Below are 18,296 nucleotides of genomic sequence, written 5' to 3'. Positions count from 1 at the left end.
TCATCTTCTTGTGTCTACTTTTTAATTGGGTTGTCTATTAGTGAGCTGTAAGAGTTCTTTATATATTCTGGTCATAGGTTATATGCATTGTAAATACGGTCTGTTTAAGGACTACTTTTCATTTTAACAATGTCATTTAAAGTTCTAAATTTTGATGGAATCTCATTTATCAATTTTTTTCTTTTATACATCATGTTTTTTGTATCCCAGGAAGTTCTTGCCTACCCTGAATTCATAAACATTTTCCCTTATAATTTCTTCTTGAAGTTTTATAGTTTTAGTCTTTCATATTTAGGTTCATAGATCCTTTCAAGTTATTTTCATGTATGGAAATAAAGGGTTGAGGTTAATTTTTTATATACAGGAAAAAGAAGACAATTTCAAGTCGAAGGTTAAAAGGAATGAAAGACTATTGGAAGTGGAGATAATGGAGAACACAGTGAGAGGAGATAGAAACAGCAACAACAAACAACTCTACCTGAGTATTTTATGAAAGTAGAAAAAAGAGTAAGAAACCTAAGAACTCTATCTAAAAATATGTTATGAAAGTGGAAAAGATGTAAGAAACCTGAGGATGAAATGATAATGAAGAATATTATTTTTTAAGATATATAAAATTGAAATATATACATTAATGGCAATATTCCAGTGGAGAAATTAATGATACAGATTGAAAGAAGAGAACTCTTGAGATGATGATACTCTGAATCCAAAATAGGATGGAACCAAATGCACACATCAAAACAAGCAATGTTAGTACATAGGCACACAAATGCTTAGGTCATTTATAACGGCAGGAGGTGAGACTGAACTATATGGGTGAGTGCAATGATGCATCGATCCATACAGGCTAATAATTTGTAGAGTTCAATTTTTTTTCCCTCAGTGGAATGGAAGGATTGCTTCGCATCATTAATGACATACTTCAGGTCTGTGTTCTTGTTTAAAGAAAGGAAATCTCAGCACTTATTTTTCTTCGCAGATTTTTAGCTGCCCATATGCAGAGTATGCAGAAAGATTGATTTATTCAAGGGTGCACTTTTTGAGTAACCACTAGATCAGCAGAGACAAGAGAGTTCATCATATAAATGAGAGAAAGTACTCTCTCTAATCATAGAACATATTTTGGTAAGGGGTGGAAATTATATGAAAGCAGTGGAAGGAAAAGTGAAGTGTTTGTGAATTACAAAAGTCTCAAATATTTCTGAAATTGAGGAAACAGCTTGAGTAAGCTCAGGATTTAGTACTGAAATTATGGAGAAGGCATAGTTGTTGGTCATGATACATTTTAGGACATGGCCCCAAGAGCATTATAGTCGTGGAATTAAACAAGCTTATTAGAAGACAGCATGCCTGATACTGGGACTCTAGGATGATTAATGGGTTATCTAAATTAGTACTGTAATTAGCAATGTAATAGTGAGAAGTTGACAGGAAAGTCAAAGATAAGGTCTTCTGAGACTTGAGCTGGAGATACTCAGGCTCAGCACAGTAACTGGAAAAAGAAAGAGACGTTATGCATGTTTATAACACGCATGTTTATGCATGTTTTTCTTTATTTCTTTTTTTTTAATACTGGGAATCAAACTCAGGGCCTTGCTTTTGGCAGGCAGGCACTGTGCGGCTAAGCTACATCCCTTACCCTGTAAGCTTTTTTATAAAGTGCTAGATTGTAAATATTATTGTCCTCTCCCTTTTATTCCTGTTTCTTCTATTCAACACTTTTTTCACAACTATTCATAATGTATAGCCATTTTTAGCTTAGTATTGTACACAAACAAGGCACTGCATAGATTTGCCCTGCAAGCATAAATCTGTTATTTGAACAAGACAGGGACTAAAAGGAATGCTCTGCAAGGAGCAAAGAACAAGGCAAACTCCACCTTAACTCCAGGAGCTGGGGTAAAAAGAAATATAGAGGATGAATAATCCTTAAGTTAAAACTAGTTCTCAGTCATTTGAAGTTGAAGAGAAGGAAAATACAAAAATTTAGGGAGTCTCCCAAATTTTTACATCAATAATGCTAAAATGAATACGCCTTTTTGAAAAGCTAGGTTTTAATTTGTTTTCGGAAAATACTGAAGATAGAATTTCTACATGGTTAGAATTGGGGGATTTTTCTTCCACAACAATCACCTTGTTTGGAAATTTTATGTCTGTACCCTTATCAAGACATAGTTCACACTATTGAAATATTACTTTCATGAATTTTAATAAATTGATGATCTGTCATGATTTATTGAATGTTTTATAGTCACTGAGTTAAATTGTGAAAAATATTTGTTTGATCTGAAAACATAATAGATGACAGTTGAGTATCGACCTATCTGTTCAAAAAGATGTTTGCCTTTAGGTGTCCATGTTACTGTCACATTTTCCCACCACCGAGAATGGATAAGTTGCAACAACATCAGGTACCAGTCATGAATGAATTAATTTATTTCAAAGAAGAAAACACATTTGGTGTTTTTATAGGTTACAGAAACAATTTTGGGGAACACACATTCAACTTAGCTGTATACCCATATAATTACTATTAACAATGAACTTATTTATCCAGAAAATAATTATTTCAGAATTAATATTTAACAAGTTATTGCTGTAGGTATACATCCTATGTATGTTAGCTGCCTGTTAATGTTTTATTTATTAAGGAAAGACATTGTAATACTGTCAATGGCAAAATTTCTTATGACAGTATTCTAGAAAATTCAAGATAAGAAATTTATTGGTAAAAATTCTTGAGATTACTACTGTTTTCCTCATAAAATGGAATAAACTCAAATGTAGTTATTTTTCTCTACCCATCTCTGCCAGCATCAAATATTTGACTGGCATTCAAAAATACAATTGTGAGTATAAACACAAAAAAACTCAGAATAGTGAAGTCAAAAAGAGATGAAGATATCTTTGGTACACTGATGGAACTCTTGTACCACTTAAAGGTGCCTTTCCATGTGCTCACTTGTGATGATGATGCATTGCATAGTTCATGAGGAAAATAAATATTTCCACCCAAATTGTAATTCAGTTCATTTTATCTTACCTTTCTCTATGCCATGTCAGGATGGACTTTTCACGAGTTAAAATTTTCTATGATATTTTATTAGTGGTTATCTACTTACATATACAGAATAGCTGTTGCTGTCACTAAGTCATTGTCCATCTTGAAGACCTTTTCCATCTTTACTGAACTTCAGTTTCTCTGCCTTCCCCCAAATCCACAGGGACTAACTCCTCAAAGTGTCACAATAATTATCAATAGTATAACACTTGGTACCTGGATTCTAGAAATGTTTCAAAGTAGATAAATTTACTGTGGAAAAAAATGACATTGTATTGGGGAAACTGCTTTTGAAAAGACTTGGCACTCAAGTGTATAGGAGGGCTTCAATCCCCAAATGCACATTGAGGCAAATGATAACATTACTCAGACAAGCAATACTTTCTCATATTTTTCCTCCTCCAATTGCAAATAATAGCCAACACAGAAAACAAAGAGTATAAAACAAAATATAATATTAAAAAATAAGATTAACAACATAAGAGGAAAATTTTCAGAAATAGCACATTCACAATGTGAAATGTTGAAGGAAATCCCTAAGTATAAGAACCCAAACAACAAACTTATTCGCAACAAGAATTATTATGCTGTATGTGGACCTTAAATTGACTATTCCAAAACAGTCCACTTTCTAATGTGGATTTTCTGATGCTTCAAGATTGACAATATTTTAAAAATATATACATATTTTACTATAGATTTTCTTTTAGCCAATTAATGTACTGATTTATCAGTCTATAACCAATTTTAAATTCCAAAAGGGCAAATGCTCCATGGAATCCATCCTCAATATGTTTATGAGTCACTTGAACACCAGCATTCCGAAGTCTGGTGACATACATCAGTCCATCATCTCTTAAGACATCACACTGACAAGTGAGGACAAAGGTCAGGGGTAAACCACGCAACTTGCTGTCATCTGCCAACAGAGGAGCTGCCCTCACATCTAGGATCCCAGGGTATTTTTGAGATAACTCAGAACTACCATAAATTGGGTTGTTATAAATATGTCCTTTTCTAAATCTCTCAGGAAGCAAGGAGCTCCAGTTAACAAACTTGAATAGATGACTTGATTCTGCAGATACATGCTGGTTGGAAAGCATGGCTCTCTCAAGTGATCTGTCTGTTGTAATATATTCACTCATGAGCCGGACCAACAGCGATTTGGACAGAGTCGGCATATGTGAATATTCTCTGTATGACGGAGAATCTAAATCAAAAGCCTGAAGTGCAGGATAAATTAAAGACTGCATCTTGACTTTGATCTTCACATCTGGGTCTTGTAATTGCTAAAAAAGAATTGAGATGATTCTAGCTTATATATAAATTTATAATCTAAAAATCCTTAAATACTAAACCAAACATACCATCTCCATAAATTTAAAATATTCAAAGAACTAGATATTTCTTTCTAGAACTAGATATTTCTTAAAGTATACTTTTAACTTAAAGAAAATCATCTGTCCTACATTCCTTGTAGAAAATGCAAAAAGGTCTAGTTAATAATTGCTAAGTCAGTGTCCTATTGTTGCTTCCAAGAATGACATCCTGAAGACTTTTGTAAATTGCCCTCATTATTTTTTGGTTAATATAAAAGTTTTAAAAAATATACTAGTACATCAATAGCCTCTGTGATGGAGAAGAAGCTTCACTGAATAAGGATTTCTGGATTCTCCAAAGGCACATATTACTTTAAAAGATATGGACAGGTTTTCTATGGGAAGCATTCCATTAAAAATGTTCTTTGATTTCAGGCCTAATGTACCAATATTTGTAAAGCTCAGTGGTCAGAAAACAGAAATGTACAACTATCGGAGTAAAACAAAAAGTGATCCACTAAAACATTTTTTAAAATACATTTTAATTTTATAAAATATATATATTTAAATGTATGTTTATGATATTAAAATGTATATTACAGTATAAATACATATGTAACTTGTAAATAAAAGTAGATACTGAATATCCCTAAATACTTAAAAATTATAGTATTTATCTAAATTTTAATGATTATGTTTAAAATAGACCATTTTTAGAGACTCTGTAAAGATAATTACATTATCAATTATACATTTTGATTCTTATTTACATTTTCAGTTTCTCACACCAGAGAAACTATTCAGTATTTACACATGTGTCCTATTTATTTCACTTAAGAGTATGGCCTCAATGTGCATCCATTTAGCTATAAATGACTCTAGTTATTTATTCTTTATGGCTGAGTAGTACTCCATTTTATTAAAAAAAAAAAACCCACATCTTCTTTGCCTAGTCTCCAGAGAAAAGGAAAAAATGGAAACAAAGTCTTGCTAAATAGGGAGGGGTGGAAGGGTTGAAGGGAGGGCAAAGGAATGGGGAAAAAAATAAGAACCAAGATAAATCATGTAAAGGTACACCTTCTCAATGATGAATGTCATCATATTGTATACCTAAAATGTACCAATAAACTTAATGAAAAAAAAAGATCATTACAAGTCCCAAGGTATTTTTTTTTTTTTTTTGGTACCAGGGATCGAACCCAGGTCCTTGCGCTTATGAGGCAGGCAGTGGAACCACTGAGCTAAATCCCCAGCCCTCGCCCCAAGGTATTTTTAAAGTAAATTTAGGCATGTGACCCTCAGAACAAGACTGGAAGGTTCAAAAGGTTCATTTTTTCCTTACAGATGAGGAAATAGATGCATAAAGAGATTAAATGGACTGGCAAGATGACATTTTGAAATGACTGGATCTCAAGAAAATTCAAATCCCTGATGTTTAATACAGTGATTTTTCAACTGCATTATAAACCTCACAATAGCGATTAGAAATCTTTTCCAAATTTCAATAGTTGCATATTTTGATTACAGGAATGTCCAAAAGTGACATCCTTTTATTTTGAAATGTTATCAAATATACTCTATAAACTAACTTTTTATTTAAAACAAGTATAAATGAATATAACTAAAAAAACAAATATTGGACATTACATTTCATTAAATCCAGATTATACTTAATCAACTAAAAAATCCAAACCTCTTCATTTTCAAGCAGTAAGCAACTTTCCCTCCACTACTACATGAGAAAATGGTTAATATTTTAACAATCATACTTTTGTCATGAAATCGAATCCATTATATGTATAACCTGCAATGCAAAATGCTATTTATCATTATTGATTTACTGTCATTATTTAATAATAGGTGAAGTATCTGATTTTACATACATATACAAATAAACATTTTGAATTCTTTGTATTTCTTCTTTGTAAGTAGGAAAAAAATCTGAATGTGCTGATAATTTCCTAAAAGCAATGTGATTATTCTGGTAATAGAGGAATACTCCATTTGAGGTTATTCAATGCATTTGAATTTCTAAAGGGTTAAATAGTAATTTTTTTATCTCATTCTGTCTCATTATAATATTTTACTGACACATATAGTAGTCTTACCCAGTGACTTAACTAGAGAATTGCTGATAGATTAAGAAAAAAAGTCTGTGACAAGACCAAAAATTGATATTGTGATGTAAGAATTTTCAGAATATTATCTTTAATATTTATAAATTCTACCATTATATTTACATATATGTATTTGGATCTGTTTATAGGTAGACTATCAAAGATCTCCATTGAAATGACAAGTATCCTACCTGCTGAGTCACTGCTGCAGCTAAATTTCCACCTGCACTATCTCCAGAAACGCAGACTTTTTCTGGGTTTATGCCATAGCTTTCAAGAACATTTTTGCTTAAGAACCACCTTAAGGCATTATATACATCTTCAAATTGTAATGGGAAATGATACTTAGGTGTTAATCTGTAGCTTTGGAGAGAAAACATGTCAAGTTTAATAAATCAATTAAAGTGTAATATACATGCCAGAAATGAACATATTCTAAGTGCACAAATTCTTGAATTCAAACTGAACATAGAGTACAACCTAGGTAATGAAACTCAATACTACCACACCCAGTAGTCTTCTTTTTATTGGCTGCATGTTCTGTAGCTGATATAGCAGCACCAATTAATCTTGGCTGCTTTTGCCCTTAAAATAAATGAACCCAAATACAATGTACAGCTATTCTGGATTATATTGTTTATTTTATTGTTTGAGCCTCATACACATCGCTGTGTGCTTTTGGTGCCCTCTGTCTTACTCCACTATGTGAGTGCACCACAACTCACTTATTTAATAACATGCTGATGGGCTAGCCACAGAAGGTCAAGTATTATGTGACTCCTCTTATATGTAGCATCTAAAATGAGCAAATCATAGACTCAAAGACTAACATGTTGATGGCCAGAATCTGTGAAGAGGGAGAAAGTTAATAATCCAAAGATTCAGTCAATAATATGGATAAATGGTAGAGATCTGTCATATAAATTGTGTGTATAGTCAACAATGATGTACTCTGCATTTAAAAATTTGTTGAGAATGAATACTATATTAAATATTTTTATCAAAGCTAAATAAATAATTAGTAAATAAATAAATACATATTTTCCAACTTAAAAATGCTATTGGGATTTGGGCTGTTGACAGTCTTGGGCTTTCAAAGACAATGCTGATCTGGATATATAGGTAAGTTAATTAGATATCTTGTTGGCAGGTAGACAGGGCCTCCCTTAAGGCACCAGCCCTCCAGGAGCCAACACAGCAAGGAACCAACATGGAGAAAAACTGAGGCGCATTCATTGGCTAACATTATAAAAAGGAAAAGAAGTACTAATTCACCTAGAGATAGATAGCAGTGATTGATATTCTAAATGGGAAATTTCTTGTATATGACTTGTTTTTCCATTTGATCCACATTACCTGAGTGACTGTACGTGTAATCTTATTGGTGGGTCATGGTTTTGTCCCACTTCATGCCCACCTTGTAAATTTCCATTGGGTCTTACAGCTTTGTCCTGCTTTGTACCCGCCTCACCACATGGCTTTGCTGTATAAAGCATCTTTGAAAAATGGGGTTGTTAGGCAACTCACTTTCCAGTCCCCCTTCTGTCTCTCTTAGGCACAAGCTTTCTTTCTCTCAATAAATTTTTCCTACTCTTACCTCGGTTGTTCCTAGAATTCATTCTTCGATTTTAGAGAACAGCATTTAGGATATCTAGTAGGTTTGGGAGTTGCATCTCTTCCCCCTATATCACTAGTAGGTGGTATTCCATGAACATATGGTATTCTGTGATACATATGTACATATGTACATCATTACCTGTGGTATTGATGATTAGAAAGTTAAAATATATGAGTAGTTTTACTTAATATTGTCAAAGAATTTTGAAAAATAATACACCAAATTATTATCAATCAATTTATGAAAGGGTCTGTTATTTTCAACATTTGGTGTTTTATGACTTTTTCATTTTAGCCATAATATCAAGTATAGAAGAATTGCATACTATAATTGATTTATATTTCCTTCATTTATATTAGCTTTTTATATATTTGAGAAATTAAATATTCTTTTCTACTTTTCAAAACTTTTTCATAGATTTCAGTTAATTTACAGGTGTTTATATATTTTTCATAAGAAAAAAGTACATGTATTTTAGCATTCATATATCTATGCATATATTAAGTAACATAAGGTTTTAATTTTAAAACAGCCACTTTATTGAAATATAAATTATATTTCATGAAATTTACTTATTTAGAGTATGTAGTTTATACTATGATTTTTTAGAAGAGGATTTTTCAGAGTTGTGCACCAGTCACTGCAGTCAATTTGAGAACATTTTCATCAAAAACAAGGAAAAGAAAGAAAAAAATCAAACCTGTGCACATTGCTATTCATGTTCTATTTTTCTCTCCACCCACTCCAACCACGAATATTTCTGTTTTTTTAGATTTGCCTACACTGAGTATTTCTAAAAATGAAATAATGCATTTGATATCCTTTTCTGACTTGCTTATTTTACTTACAGTATTTTCAAACTTTATGCATGTTGTGGCATTTATTTTTAATGACAAGTAACATTCAACTGTATGGCTATATCTAGCCACATATCAGTTGATGGACATTTGGTTATTCCTCTTTGGGGCTTTTATTAATAATACTACTATGAAGATGAAAACCTCTATATAGATATATTTTCATTCTTTTGTGGATATACCTAGGATAGAAAAACCAGGGTCATATGGTAATTCTGTTTTTATCCTTTTCAAGAATTGTCAAACTATTTTCCAAAGCTGCATCATTTTGCAATCCCACTAGCAGTATAGAGGGATTCATTTTTTCTGTATGCTAACATTTTTAAAAATCTGCATTTTTAGTGTAGTCATCCTTGAGAATGTGAAGTGCATGATTTACTATGCTTTTGATACTCATTTCCCAAATGGCTATTGATATTTAGCAATATTTCTTGTGCTTACTGGCCATTTAAATTATAATATAAATGAAATTATCCAGGTTTTTGGTGTAAGAATTGTTGTTTACCTTTAATATCAGTGTATATTCAAAAATAAGTCATAAACTTGCATGAATATTTAAAATTTTATCACTGAAATAATTGTGATTTACTAGTTATTTCAGTGAATAATGAAAAAACACAGACAGATGTCTCACAGTGTCACTGAACTTGCTATCATTGAAAAAAACTATCATTAAATATAAAGTTAGGGCTGGGAATTTAGCTCAGTGGTGCTGCACCTGCCTGGCAAGCACAACATCCTGAGTTTGATTCCCAGTACTCCTCCACAAAAAAAGTTAAAGTACGAAACTGTGTGCAATGTTAGAATTTTCTTATTACTTTTTAATAATATTTTAATTACTCTCCTTATTTGTGAACACCTAAAAACAAGTATTGAGCATGACTATATTTCAACTTTATAATAATGATTTAACTAGATGAATGGTCATGAATGTGTTAGTTCTTACATTTTCCTTCATTTTCTGAAGCTTAAATTCAAATAACTACATAGTGCTCTGATATTAGTCTATCAAATTAATTCCAATTGTGCAGCCTTTTGGTTCTCTTTTCAAAAATGGACTCTTCATTTACTACTCTATTTTACATTAACTCATTAACTTGGTTGGTATCTCTTTTTTTCAGTGAGCATTTGAGGTATGGATTATTTATAAGGTGATTTTATTGATAAACTACGAATTCCAAGAAACTTACTCACTTTTTCCATTAATTTTATTGGTACATTTTAGGTATACAATATGCTGACATTTATTATTGGGAATTTGCACCTTTACATGATATGTCTTGGTTCTTATTTTTTCCCTTTTCCCCTGCCCTCCCTTCAACCCCTCCACCCCTCACTATTTAGAAAGACTTTGCTTCCATTTTTTCCTTTTCTCATATTTATTCCTTTCCCTTCTTTCCTTTCCTCTTCCCCTCCCACTTCCCCTACCCCTTTGGACCTTGTCTTCCTATTTCATATTATCTATTATACCTTTTAGTTCTTATTTACATTTTCAGTTTCTCACAGCAGAGAAACTATTTGGTATTTACACATGTGTGTCCTATTTATTTCACTTGAGAGTATCGCCTCAATGTGCATCCATTTAGCTATAAATGTCTCTAGTTTCTCATTCTTTATGGCTGAGTAGTACTCCATCTTATTAAAAAAAAAACAAACACATTTTCATTATCCAGTCTCCAGTTGATGGGAAATAAGACTGAAGAAACTTATTCCTGAAGACTATGAATTAAAGTGGAATAGCAATCTAATACATGTAACTATGTCCATGGATAATACAATTTAAGCTTATGTGAAAATATTTTTTTATTTTTCCACCTGGCTTATAATACATGCACACATTTTTTTTCTGAATGGTAATTAGCATAGATATAATACTCATTTTAGATTATCCCTTCAGTGTAAAATGAGAAATATTTATTTTTGGCATAATCATGCCTCAGCTACTCAAGAAAGATGAGAGAATCTTGATATGCGAGGCATCTGGATCTAAAACAAAACAGTACAGATCTTACTTGCATGATACAACAACAGCATCAAGTTTCTCTGCTGTCCACCTTGAGAGGAGATCATAATTATGTAAAGCTGAAATGAAATGAATAAGCCAGGATATTAGTGACAATGGACAAATGAAAGGATGTTACCCCCCAAAAATTGCTGCACTTGTTTTACATTGTGTAACTTCATCATGTGTTGCATACTAAAATAACAGGGAGACATATTTAACACTTATATAAGAAACTACTCATCCACAACTCAGTGAAATTCAGGTTTTCCTTGAACCTTCTATTTGCTTTTTATCCTTTACACCTCTTGTGTATACTTTGTCATTGGCCTTTCTTACCCAACTTCATTCTCGGGAAGACAAATCCTGAGTCCCTCAGAGGTGGAAGGATTAATCTGATTACTTGATGAGATAGTTACACACTGTTAAAAAGACAAATCATCAACATAATCAATGTGCCATCAGATGTATGAGCCAAGGAATTGAAAGCAGAATAATGCTACGATGAAGGCCCAACAATTGTATGGGACAAGAGGACAACCATCTGAATATAAGTGAAATAGAACTATGCCTCCTTAAAAATCTGGAATTTCCACATTTAATGCTTTTACCTGTCTTACTATCCAAAAAGTGTATCTTGCTGAGGCATATTTTTGCTCCTTTATTCTTATCTAGGGATGAAATTCGATGCTGTTCTTATCCATTTCTATTCCTCAACCCACATGCAATTATTTTGCCAGCAAATTAAATCTTCTTCCATCTTATTTCCTCCATGATGATTGTTCATTGATTAGTCAACATTCCCAGTCATCTCTTTTCTAATCCATTTCTATTATTTCATTTATTTTTTAGCCCACAAAATTATTAATATCTTTGGCATAAAAAATGAAATAAAATGCTCTTAACACTCCCATTTAATCTTGTCTTTCTCTTACTTTTTCCTTTTACAACTAAGCCCCTTTAAGGCTAGGAAACATTCTTTCTTTTCCTTATCACTTTTGCTTGCTAGAATATGTTTCTATATAAATATCTATCAACTATTCCCATAAAAAGTTCAGCACCTGAAAGACATTTTACCATCCCACTTACTTGGCATCTTTGTACTATTCAGCCCTTCTCATTAGTCCCTCTTTGTTGTTTGGTTTCCTTTCTGTTTTATGACCTATTTGATAACTTCTTATTTTTGGTACAGGGGATTGAACTCGGGACCTTGTGCTTGTGAGGCAGGCAGCGGAACCACTGGACTAAATCCCCCGCCCATGTTTGATAACTTCTTAATGCTTTGCTGGTTGCCTACTCTTCCACTTGATACTAATGTTTGTGTTTTCCAGCGCCCTGTCTTCAATCTCCCTGTAAATCTGCTATCTGTTATGAAACAGTATGTTTATCTCATATCTTAAAATCTTTTTCCACCCTCTCTCCTTCTCTCCCTAATCTCCTTCAGCTTTCCTGATTTTTCATGTCAATTAACACATTTTTCTGTAATATTTCCTCTCTGGACTCATTTAATCTTCCCCTCTGGAGTTAGAGTTCTTAATTTAGACCTCATCCAATCCCCAGCTTCCTCCGTAATGTAGATTCTTCTTACTGAATGTTAAGTACTGTGGAACAAAAGTAGATTAAGTGATTTTTCTTAGTCACATGACTTAGATTTTTTCCCCCAGTATTCACTTCTGAATACATTCCAATTTCTGCTCTAATTCTCTCTACACCCAGAATTTTGCAACTTTCACCCAATCTTGACTACTTTGGTCTATTATTTCCTACATTTATCACTTTGTAATGCACTGTATTACTTACTTATATATTAATTGATTAGATAGTGTCTTCATTTGAATTTAAGCTCCAACAATTTTGTCTGTTCCAAGATCTCCAGGATCTCTCTAAAGTTCCTGGCAGATTTCCAGGCACCAAATAAATATTTCAATAAATAAATCAATACGTTATTTGGTCCTGTAATATCAAATGGAAAATGATACAAGTAGCAATGTATGATTTCTTAAAAGTAATGCAATGAATGGAAGCCTTTTGCCTTTGCAGCTCTGCCTACGTTGATGAAGAAAGGTATATATAAATGAGTAAGAGTGGTTTGAAATTTTAAGGAAGAATAAAACTATACAAGAGATCAAAGCACAAAAATACAAAAGAGTCTGTAATATCCATGCTGAAAAGTACTGTATAAAGCCTTAAGGAAAATCTTTGCAATTTGCCTCAGTGGCAGTGATTTTTCAAAGCAATTACTTACCAGCACTTCCAGAACAGAAGCCACCACCATGTATATAAAATACAGCCCTTCTTAGTGTCTCTGCCTTCCTCTTTGGTACATATACACGGACAGGAGTATTGTCAAATTTTGTCTCAATTACACTGACATTTTCATCTGAAGTTGGAGGAACTTCATTTAATGCTGTAGTAACCGCAAGTAAATCCAAAAAATTGTAAAGTCCCAAAAACTCCAAAAATGTACCCTAAAATTGAAATTAGTACACAACCTTATAATTCAAATTCCAAATCAGAAGAAACTTTTCAGCATTTAAGTACATATTAATATTTAATTAGTACAAATAAAATAAATGACATCCTTATAAAGGAATGTCCTTTATCTTTTTAGAACTAGAATGCAGTGCTTAGAATGCTTGTTATAAAAAAAGAAAAAGCACTTATTTAATTAGTATTCTACAAAATTGTTCAGGTTTCCTATTCATCATTAGAGTTCCAGAGGTGAACAAGACAAATTCTTTTCTCAGGAACCTCAGACTGAAGGGTGAAAGACAAGTAAGGAACTGTTAAAAAAAAACAATAAAAATGCTCCAAGAAATCAGTACCCAGTATTTTGAGATCACCCAGCAGGTGGCAGAAAATGCTACTTGTTAGTTGGAGCCAGCAAACAGAAAAGAGTTTTCAAACTAGAACATTTATCTAATGCTTAAAAGAAAGACCTTCTTTTTACAATATGTCAACAATATGTAAATGGAAAAATCATTCTACACAAAGATGCTAGTGTATTTTGGAGATGAGAGGGCCCTTGTTAATGTCAGGAGATATGGCTATAGAGCTAAATGAATGAGGGGAGACAAGTTTGAGAGTGAAGGAATGAATGGTAGAGAAAAAGAGAGCCAGTCTGCCTGCCTACAGTCTGTACTACCCAAGAATAAGACAGTTTGCCAAGCATTCTACATGTATTAGTCTCAGTAAAATTACCCTAGTTGTATCTGAGATAGATAATATTATCATTATCATCTGAGAGATGAAGAAAGGAGCAGTTTACACAGCTAGGAAGTGATATTTCCTGATTGTTACCAATTGTGTATTAATGCCCCCCAAGCTTCATGCAGTCATGAGTGAGCTTTGTCTGGAATTGATTTATGGTGCAATGCCAGGCTTAAGGGCATTAGAATTGAGGGTGTGAGTGCTAACCAACCTAAGTAATCTGAATAAGATAAAAGGGGCAGAAAGATTCTGTAAGGGTCCCTTGTTGCTTTTGCTTTTTCTCCTGCCATGAACTGTTGCTCTCTGCCACCCTGCCTTGGAGCCAGTCTATTATGGACTGAAACCACTATGAATTGTCAGCCTGATAAACCTTTCCTCTTTAACTTTGGGTATTTGGTATTTTTCTCAGCAAGAGAAAAAATTAACTAAGACACTGATATTATATGTCCAGCAGAAGTGATTCTGGATTTTGATTCATTTATAGCATAATTTTTCAATAAAATATGTGGGTAGAAACTCAATGATTGACAGGGATTTGAAGAAAGGCAGACAAACCAATCAGAAAAAAGCTTAAATAATAAAGGAAATAATTGAACACAATAAACAAAAATAAGTAATTCAGAAATAAAAATGCATTAAATTACTTTTAAAATGTATATCCTTTGAGAGTCCTTAAAATATATTATAAACCAAGATAAGAAGCCAAAATACAAAACTAAAGAATTAACACAGAGGAAGAAAAACTCAAAAGTGAACAGATATATTACTCAAATAAATAATGAAAATAATTAATAGCTAGCTAGACTTAATCTAATAGGGCCAGGCGAATTGGAACTATAGAGATACACCACACTCTGAATTAAATGGAATCCATTATTATCATAGCTGGTGTTTCAGAGTGGGCTCATGCATCCAAAAACTCTGGACTAAGGAAAGGCAGTTTGCAAGGTCCTTTAAGGGCTCTTCTATTTGGGGAGGTCTCACGGAGAGGAGCGGGTGAGCATAATCGGAGTTTCACAGGGGCAGAACTTTGCTAAACTAGTGGAGGTGGGGGATGTTTCACACAATTTAGTTAAAACAAATATCACACAGGTGTGGGAGTCATCTGTTTACAAGGTAGTAAAGATAACATAGTTGCAGACTGCTCTATCAAAAGGTCACAAAGATAACATGTAGTTTCAGACTCACACAGGATGTTATGCATTAATGGAGGGGACTCCTAAGGGGGAAGGCAAAGCGGTAGGCAACCACCTGGAATCACTGGACTTTACACAAATGGAGTCAGGTTGGCTATCACAATAACAACAACAACAAAAAAGATATCTCCCAAACTACAGCTCAAGTAGAGCAAGTGTTAAAAAAGATAAACCCCTTCTTAAAATTCTTGATAGCATATTACACACAGAATTAAATTGGGCACAAAGCCATGAAATGGAATCTTATTTCTTCAAATTAAATTGCAACAATATTCTTATCAATTGCAAGTATTTTATGTGATTTCTTGAATTTGTCAATATTGTGTAGGTAGGAGCTTTTTATTTGTTGCTGTCTATGCTGAAAAAATTTTCCTCAGCATTTAGAGTATGGCTAGAACTTTTTCATCTTTCTTGTCTATAACTATGTTTCCTCTTCACAACAGCTTCCTCCATTCATAAATACAGTAGCCCTGTCTACACTATCTTCCCATATTAGTCTCTTTTTCTTTATCTTCTTCAAGTCACTTCTTATCATCTGAAATCATCCATTCACTTAATTCTAATTAATTATCCCCTACCCCACTAAAATATCTATTCTCTGGGAGCAGATCTTTTGTTTGCCTTCTAGGGTTTGACAGAGAGTTGAAGAGTTGAATAAATGAGAAATAAAATAAATTATGTCTACCTGGTTTATATTCTGAGAAGTGAATATTAAATATGAAGTCACTAAAATACTGAAAGAAATAATTCAAAAATATTTCAAAGTTGCCAGAGAGGACTACACCTTTCTTGTTTGCACCAGAGCTGCTCTGGCAAGGAGCCAGCTTCTATGATACAACAGATTCTCCCCTTCTATTTCTGCATATTTTGCCTCTCTGGGGTAACACTGAGTATGTGCCAATCATGCTGCCTACAATTTTTTCCTTGAAAATTAATGACATACCCTTATTTTATACTCTGAAACCTATAGAAGATTGCATACAAATCTATAACCAATGCACTGTTGCAAAGTAGAATGATCTCCAGGTTGTTTACAGAATTTAAATGCCAACCAATACTTAAGATGGTAATTAAAGAAATGACCCTGATCATGATATTAATGCTATCTAAACAAAATAATTCTTTGTATAACCCATGGAAATGGCCCCTCACTTATAATTGTAATGTAAAATAGGAAGCAAGCAGAAAAATCCACATTTCTAAGTACTGAATGATCAAGAGCCATAACACTTATTTTTAAAAGATGAATAAATCAATAAATCAAAAGAACAGAATCCTAGAAATTTAACTTTTCACATCATATGCAAGTTGGAATTCATAAAATTCCATGCAAATCTGAATACATAAAATTTCAGACTTACCAAATGCACAAAAATTTTCAGACGTATGTTGAACCACATTAGTTTCCATGGCTCATCAAAATTACCTGGGAGAGTCCCATGAATATAAAATGCCACAAGGACCACCACAATCAGAAGATACAGTGAGTTTCTTCTCATGGTGTAATTCCTATGCTTCTCTGTCTTCAGGACCACAAAAGGTAAACTTCCTGGTTGTGCTTAATAGCAAACTTTATTAACTAGTGTGCTTCAGCCTCACCCAGAAGTTTTACTTTCTCTTTTGAATGCAGGGTTACTACTTCCTTTTAGGGCCTGCAGAGTAATCTTGGAATTTCATTGGTTATCCAATGAACAATCATGTTGATCATAAGTCAAAGTTAAATGTCCTGGGCAAGTTCTGTTGATGATTATACACTAATCTTTGTTCCTTTAAGCAAGCATGTGTTAAACGGCAATATGGAAAAAATTCTTTAAGTCCATCAAAGTTATATGTAAAAAACATACAGGACAAAGAATGTTGTATTAAAGTTCATGGTAAACAGAAGAAAGAATGAACATGTTTTTAAAGTGCTGAGAGTATAAGAAATAACCATCATCTCTGATTCTACAAAGTTTACATTATCACCCAGGAGAGAGAAATGTTAGTAGCTAGTTATAATAATTTTTGAGAGAGGAATTATTAAAATAGTAATGATAGTAAAAGGAAGAGTTATAGTGAATATTTATTAATTATCTATTCTATGATCCAGAGCCTATGATGGTATCTCTATCTCTATCTATCTATCTATCTATCTATTTAATCTAAATGACTTTAAACAATACATCTAGTAGATCAATAATTTTTTCTCTTTTTTTTGAAGAAGAGTTTTATTAGGGTTCACAATTTCTGAGGTTTCAGTTCATGGTCAGTTTGTTCTTTGCTATTGGACCCATGGTGAGATAAAATGTGATCATGACAAAAAGATATAGAAGATAGCTGCTTAAAAAACGGCAACCAAGAAGTTGAGGGGAAAAAAATGATCCAGAGAGGAAGAGGATGGGGATCAGATATAGTCCCCAAAGTCACAATCCCATGATCCACTCTCTTTAAATGGATACCACCTCTTGTTACCCTATTCAAATATGACTAATCCATTGATGAATTAGTACCCTTATGATCAAATCTTTAAAAAAAAATCCATCAGCTTGCCTTTGGGGGACCATATGTTTCCTTAGACCCAAACTACATCACATAGGAAGTTTCCGAAATAGGTACGCAGACACTGTGAATTAGACATTTTATGATGCTGTAACATGATTCCATATAGTGGATGCCTTAACTGAAAGACATTTATTTCTTACTTTGATGTTGCTTCAGAAATCAAAGGTCAATAGACTCAGTTTGTAATTAGTGCATATGTTAGTTACTTTTCTCTCATTGCTGAGACAAAATAGTGGACACCAAAAGTTGGAGGGGAAGAGGTTTGTTTAACTTACGATTTGTAGAGGTTTCAGTCCATTACCAGCTAGCTCCAAGGTAGGGATGGCAAACAGGCATTGCAGAGGAGAAACAACATGGAACACACAAGGCAGC

General features: G+C 33.1%; 1 protein-coding gene across 1 annotated transcript; it reads right to left on the bottom strand.

The window, feature by feature from the left end:
- Positions 1–2,410: 2,410 nt before the first annotated feature.
- Positions 2,411–16,991, bottom strand: LOC101706394 (arylacetamide deacetylase). The gene is made up of 5 exons (XM_004834467.4): positions 16,745–16,991; positions 13,223–13,445; positions 10,988–11,057; positions 6,692–6,863; positions 2,411–4,353 (listed from the first exon to the last, which is right to left on the bottom strand). Exons 1-5 carry the CDS (start codon positions 16,880–16,882, stop codon positions 3,757–3,759), a joined length of 1,200 nt encoding a protein of 399 aa, XP_004834524.1. The 5' UTR covers positions 16,883–16,991; the 3' UTR covers positions 2,411–3,756.
- Between the last annotated feature and the right edge of the window lie 1,305 nt (positions 16,992–18,296).

Source organism: Heterocephalus glaber, unplaced genomic scaffold (assembly GCF_053883595.1).
Source record: "Heterocephalus glaber isolate CG9 unplaced genomic scaffold, H.glaber_assembly_v1.0 deba00001504, whole genome shotgun sequence".
In the NCBI taxonomy this organism is placed as follows: Eukaryota; Metazoa; Chordata; class Mammalia; order Rodentia; family Bathyergidae; genus Heterocephalus; species Heterocephalus glaber.
Note: the sequence above shows the minus strand (reverse complement) of the source record. Positions and strands in the feature narration are given on the sequence as shown.

What these genes read in the sequence shown, in the direction of transcription:
- LOC101706394 (XM_004834467.4), bottom strand. Translation starts at nt 16,882, where the DNA reads ATGAGAAGAAACTCACTGTATCTTCTGATTGTGGTGGTCCTTGTGGCA. An exon ending in TGAAAATTTTTGTGCATTTG is followed by an intron (nt 13,446 to 16,744) that starts GTAAGTCTGAAA and finishes TTTCAATTTTAG; the next exon opens with GGTACATTTTTGGAGTTTTT. An exon ending in GCTGTTGTTGTATCATGCAA is followed by an intron (nt 6,864 to 10,987) that starts GTAAGATCTGTA and finishes TTCTCTCCAAAG; the next exon opens with CTACAGATTAACACCTAAGT.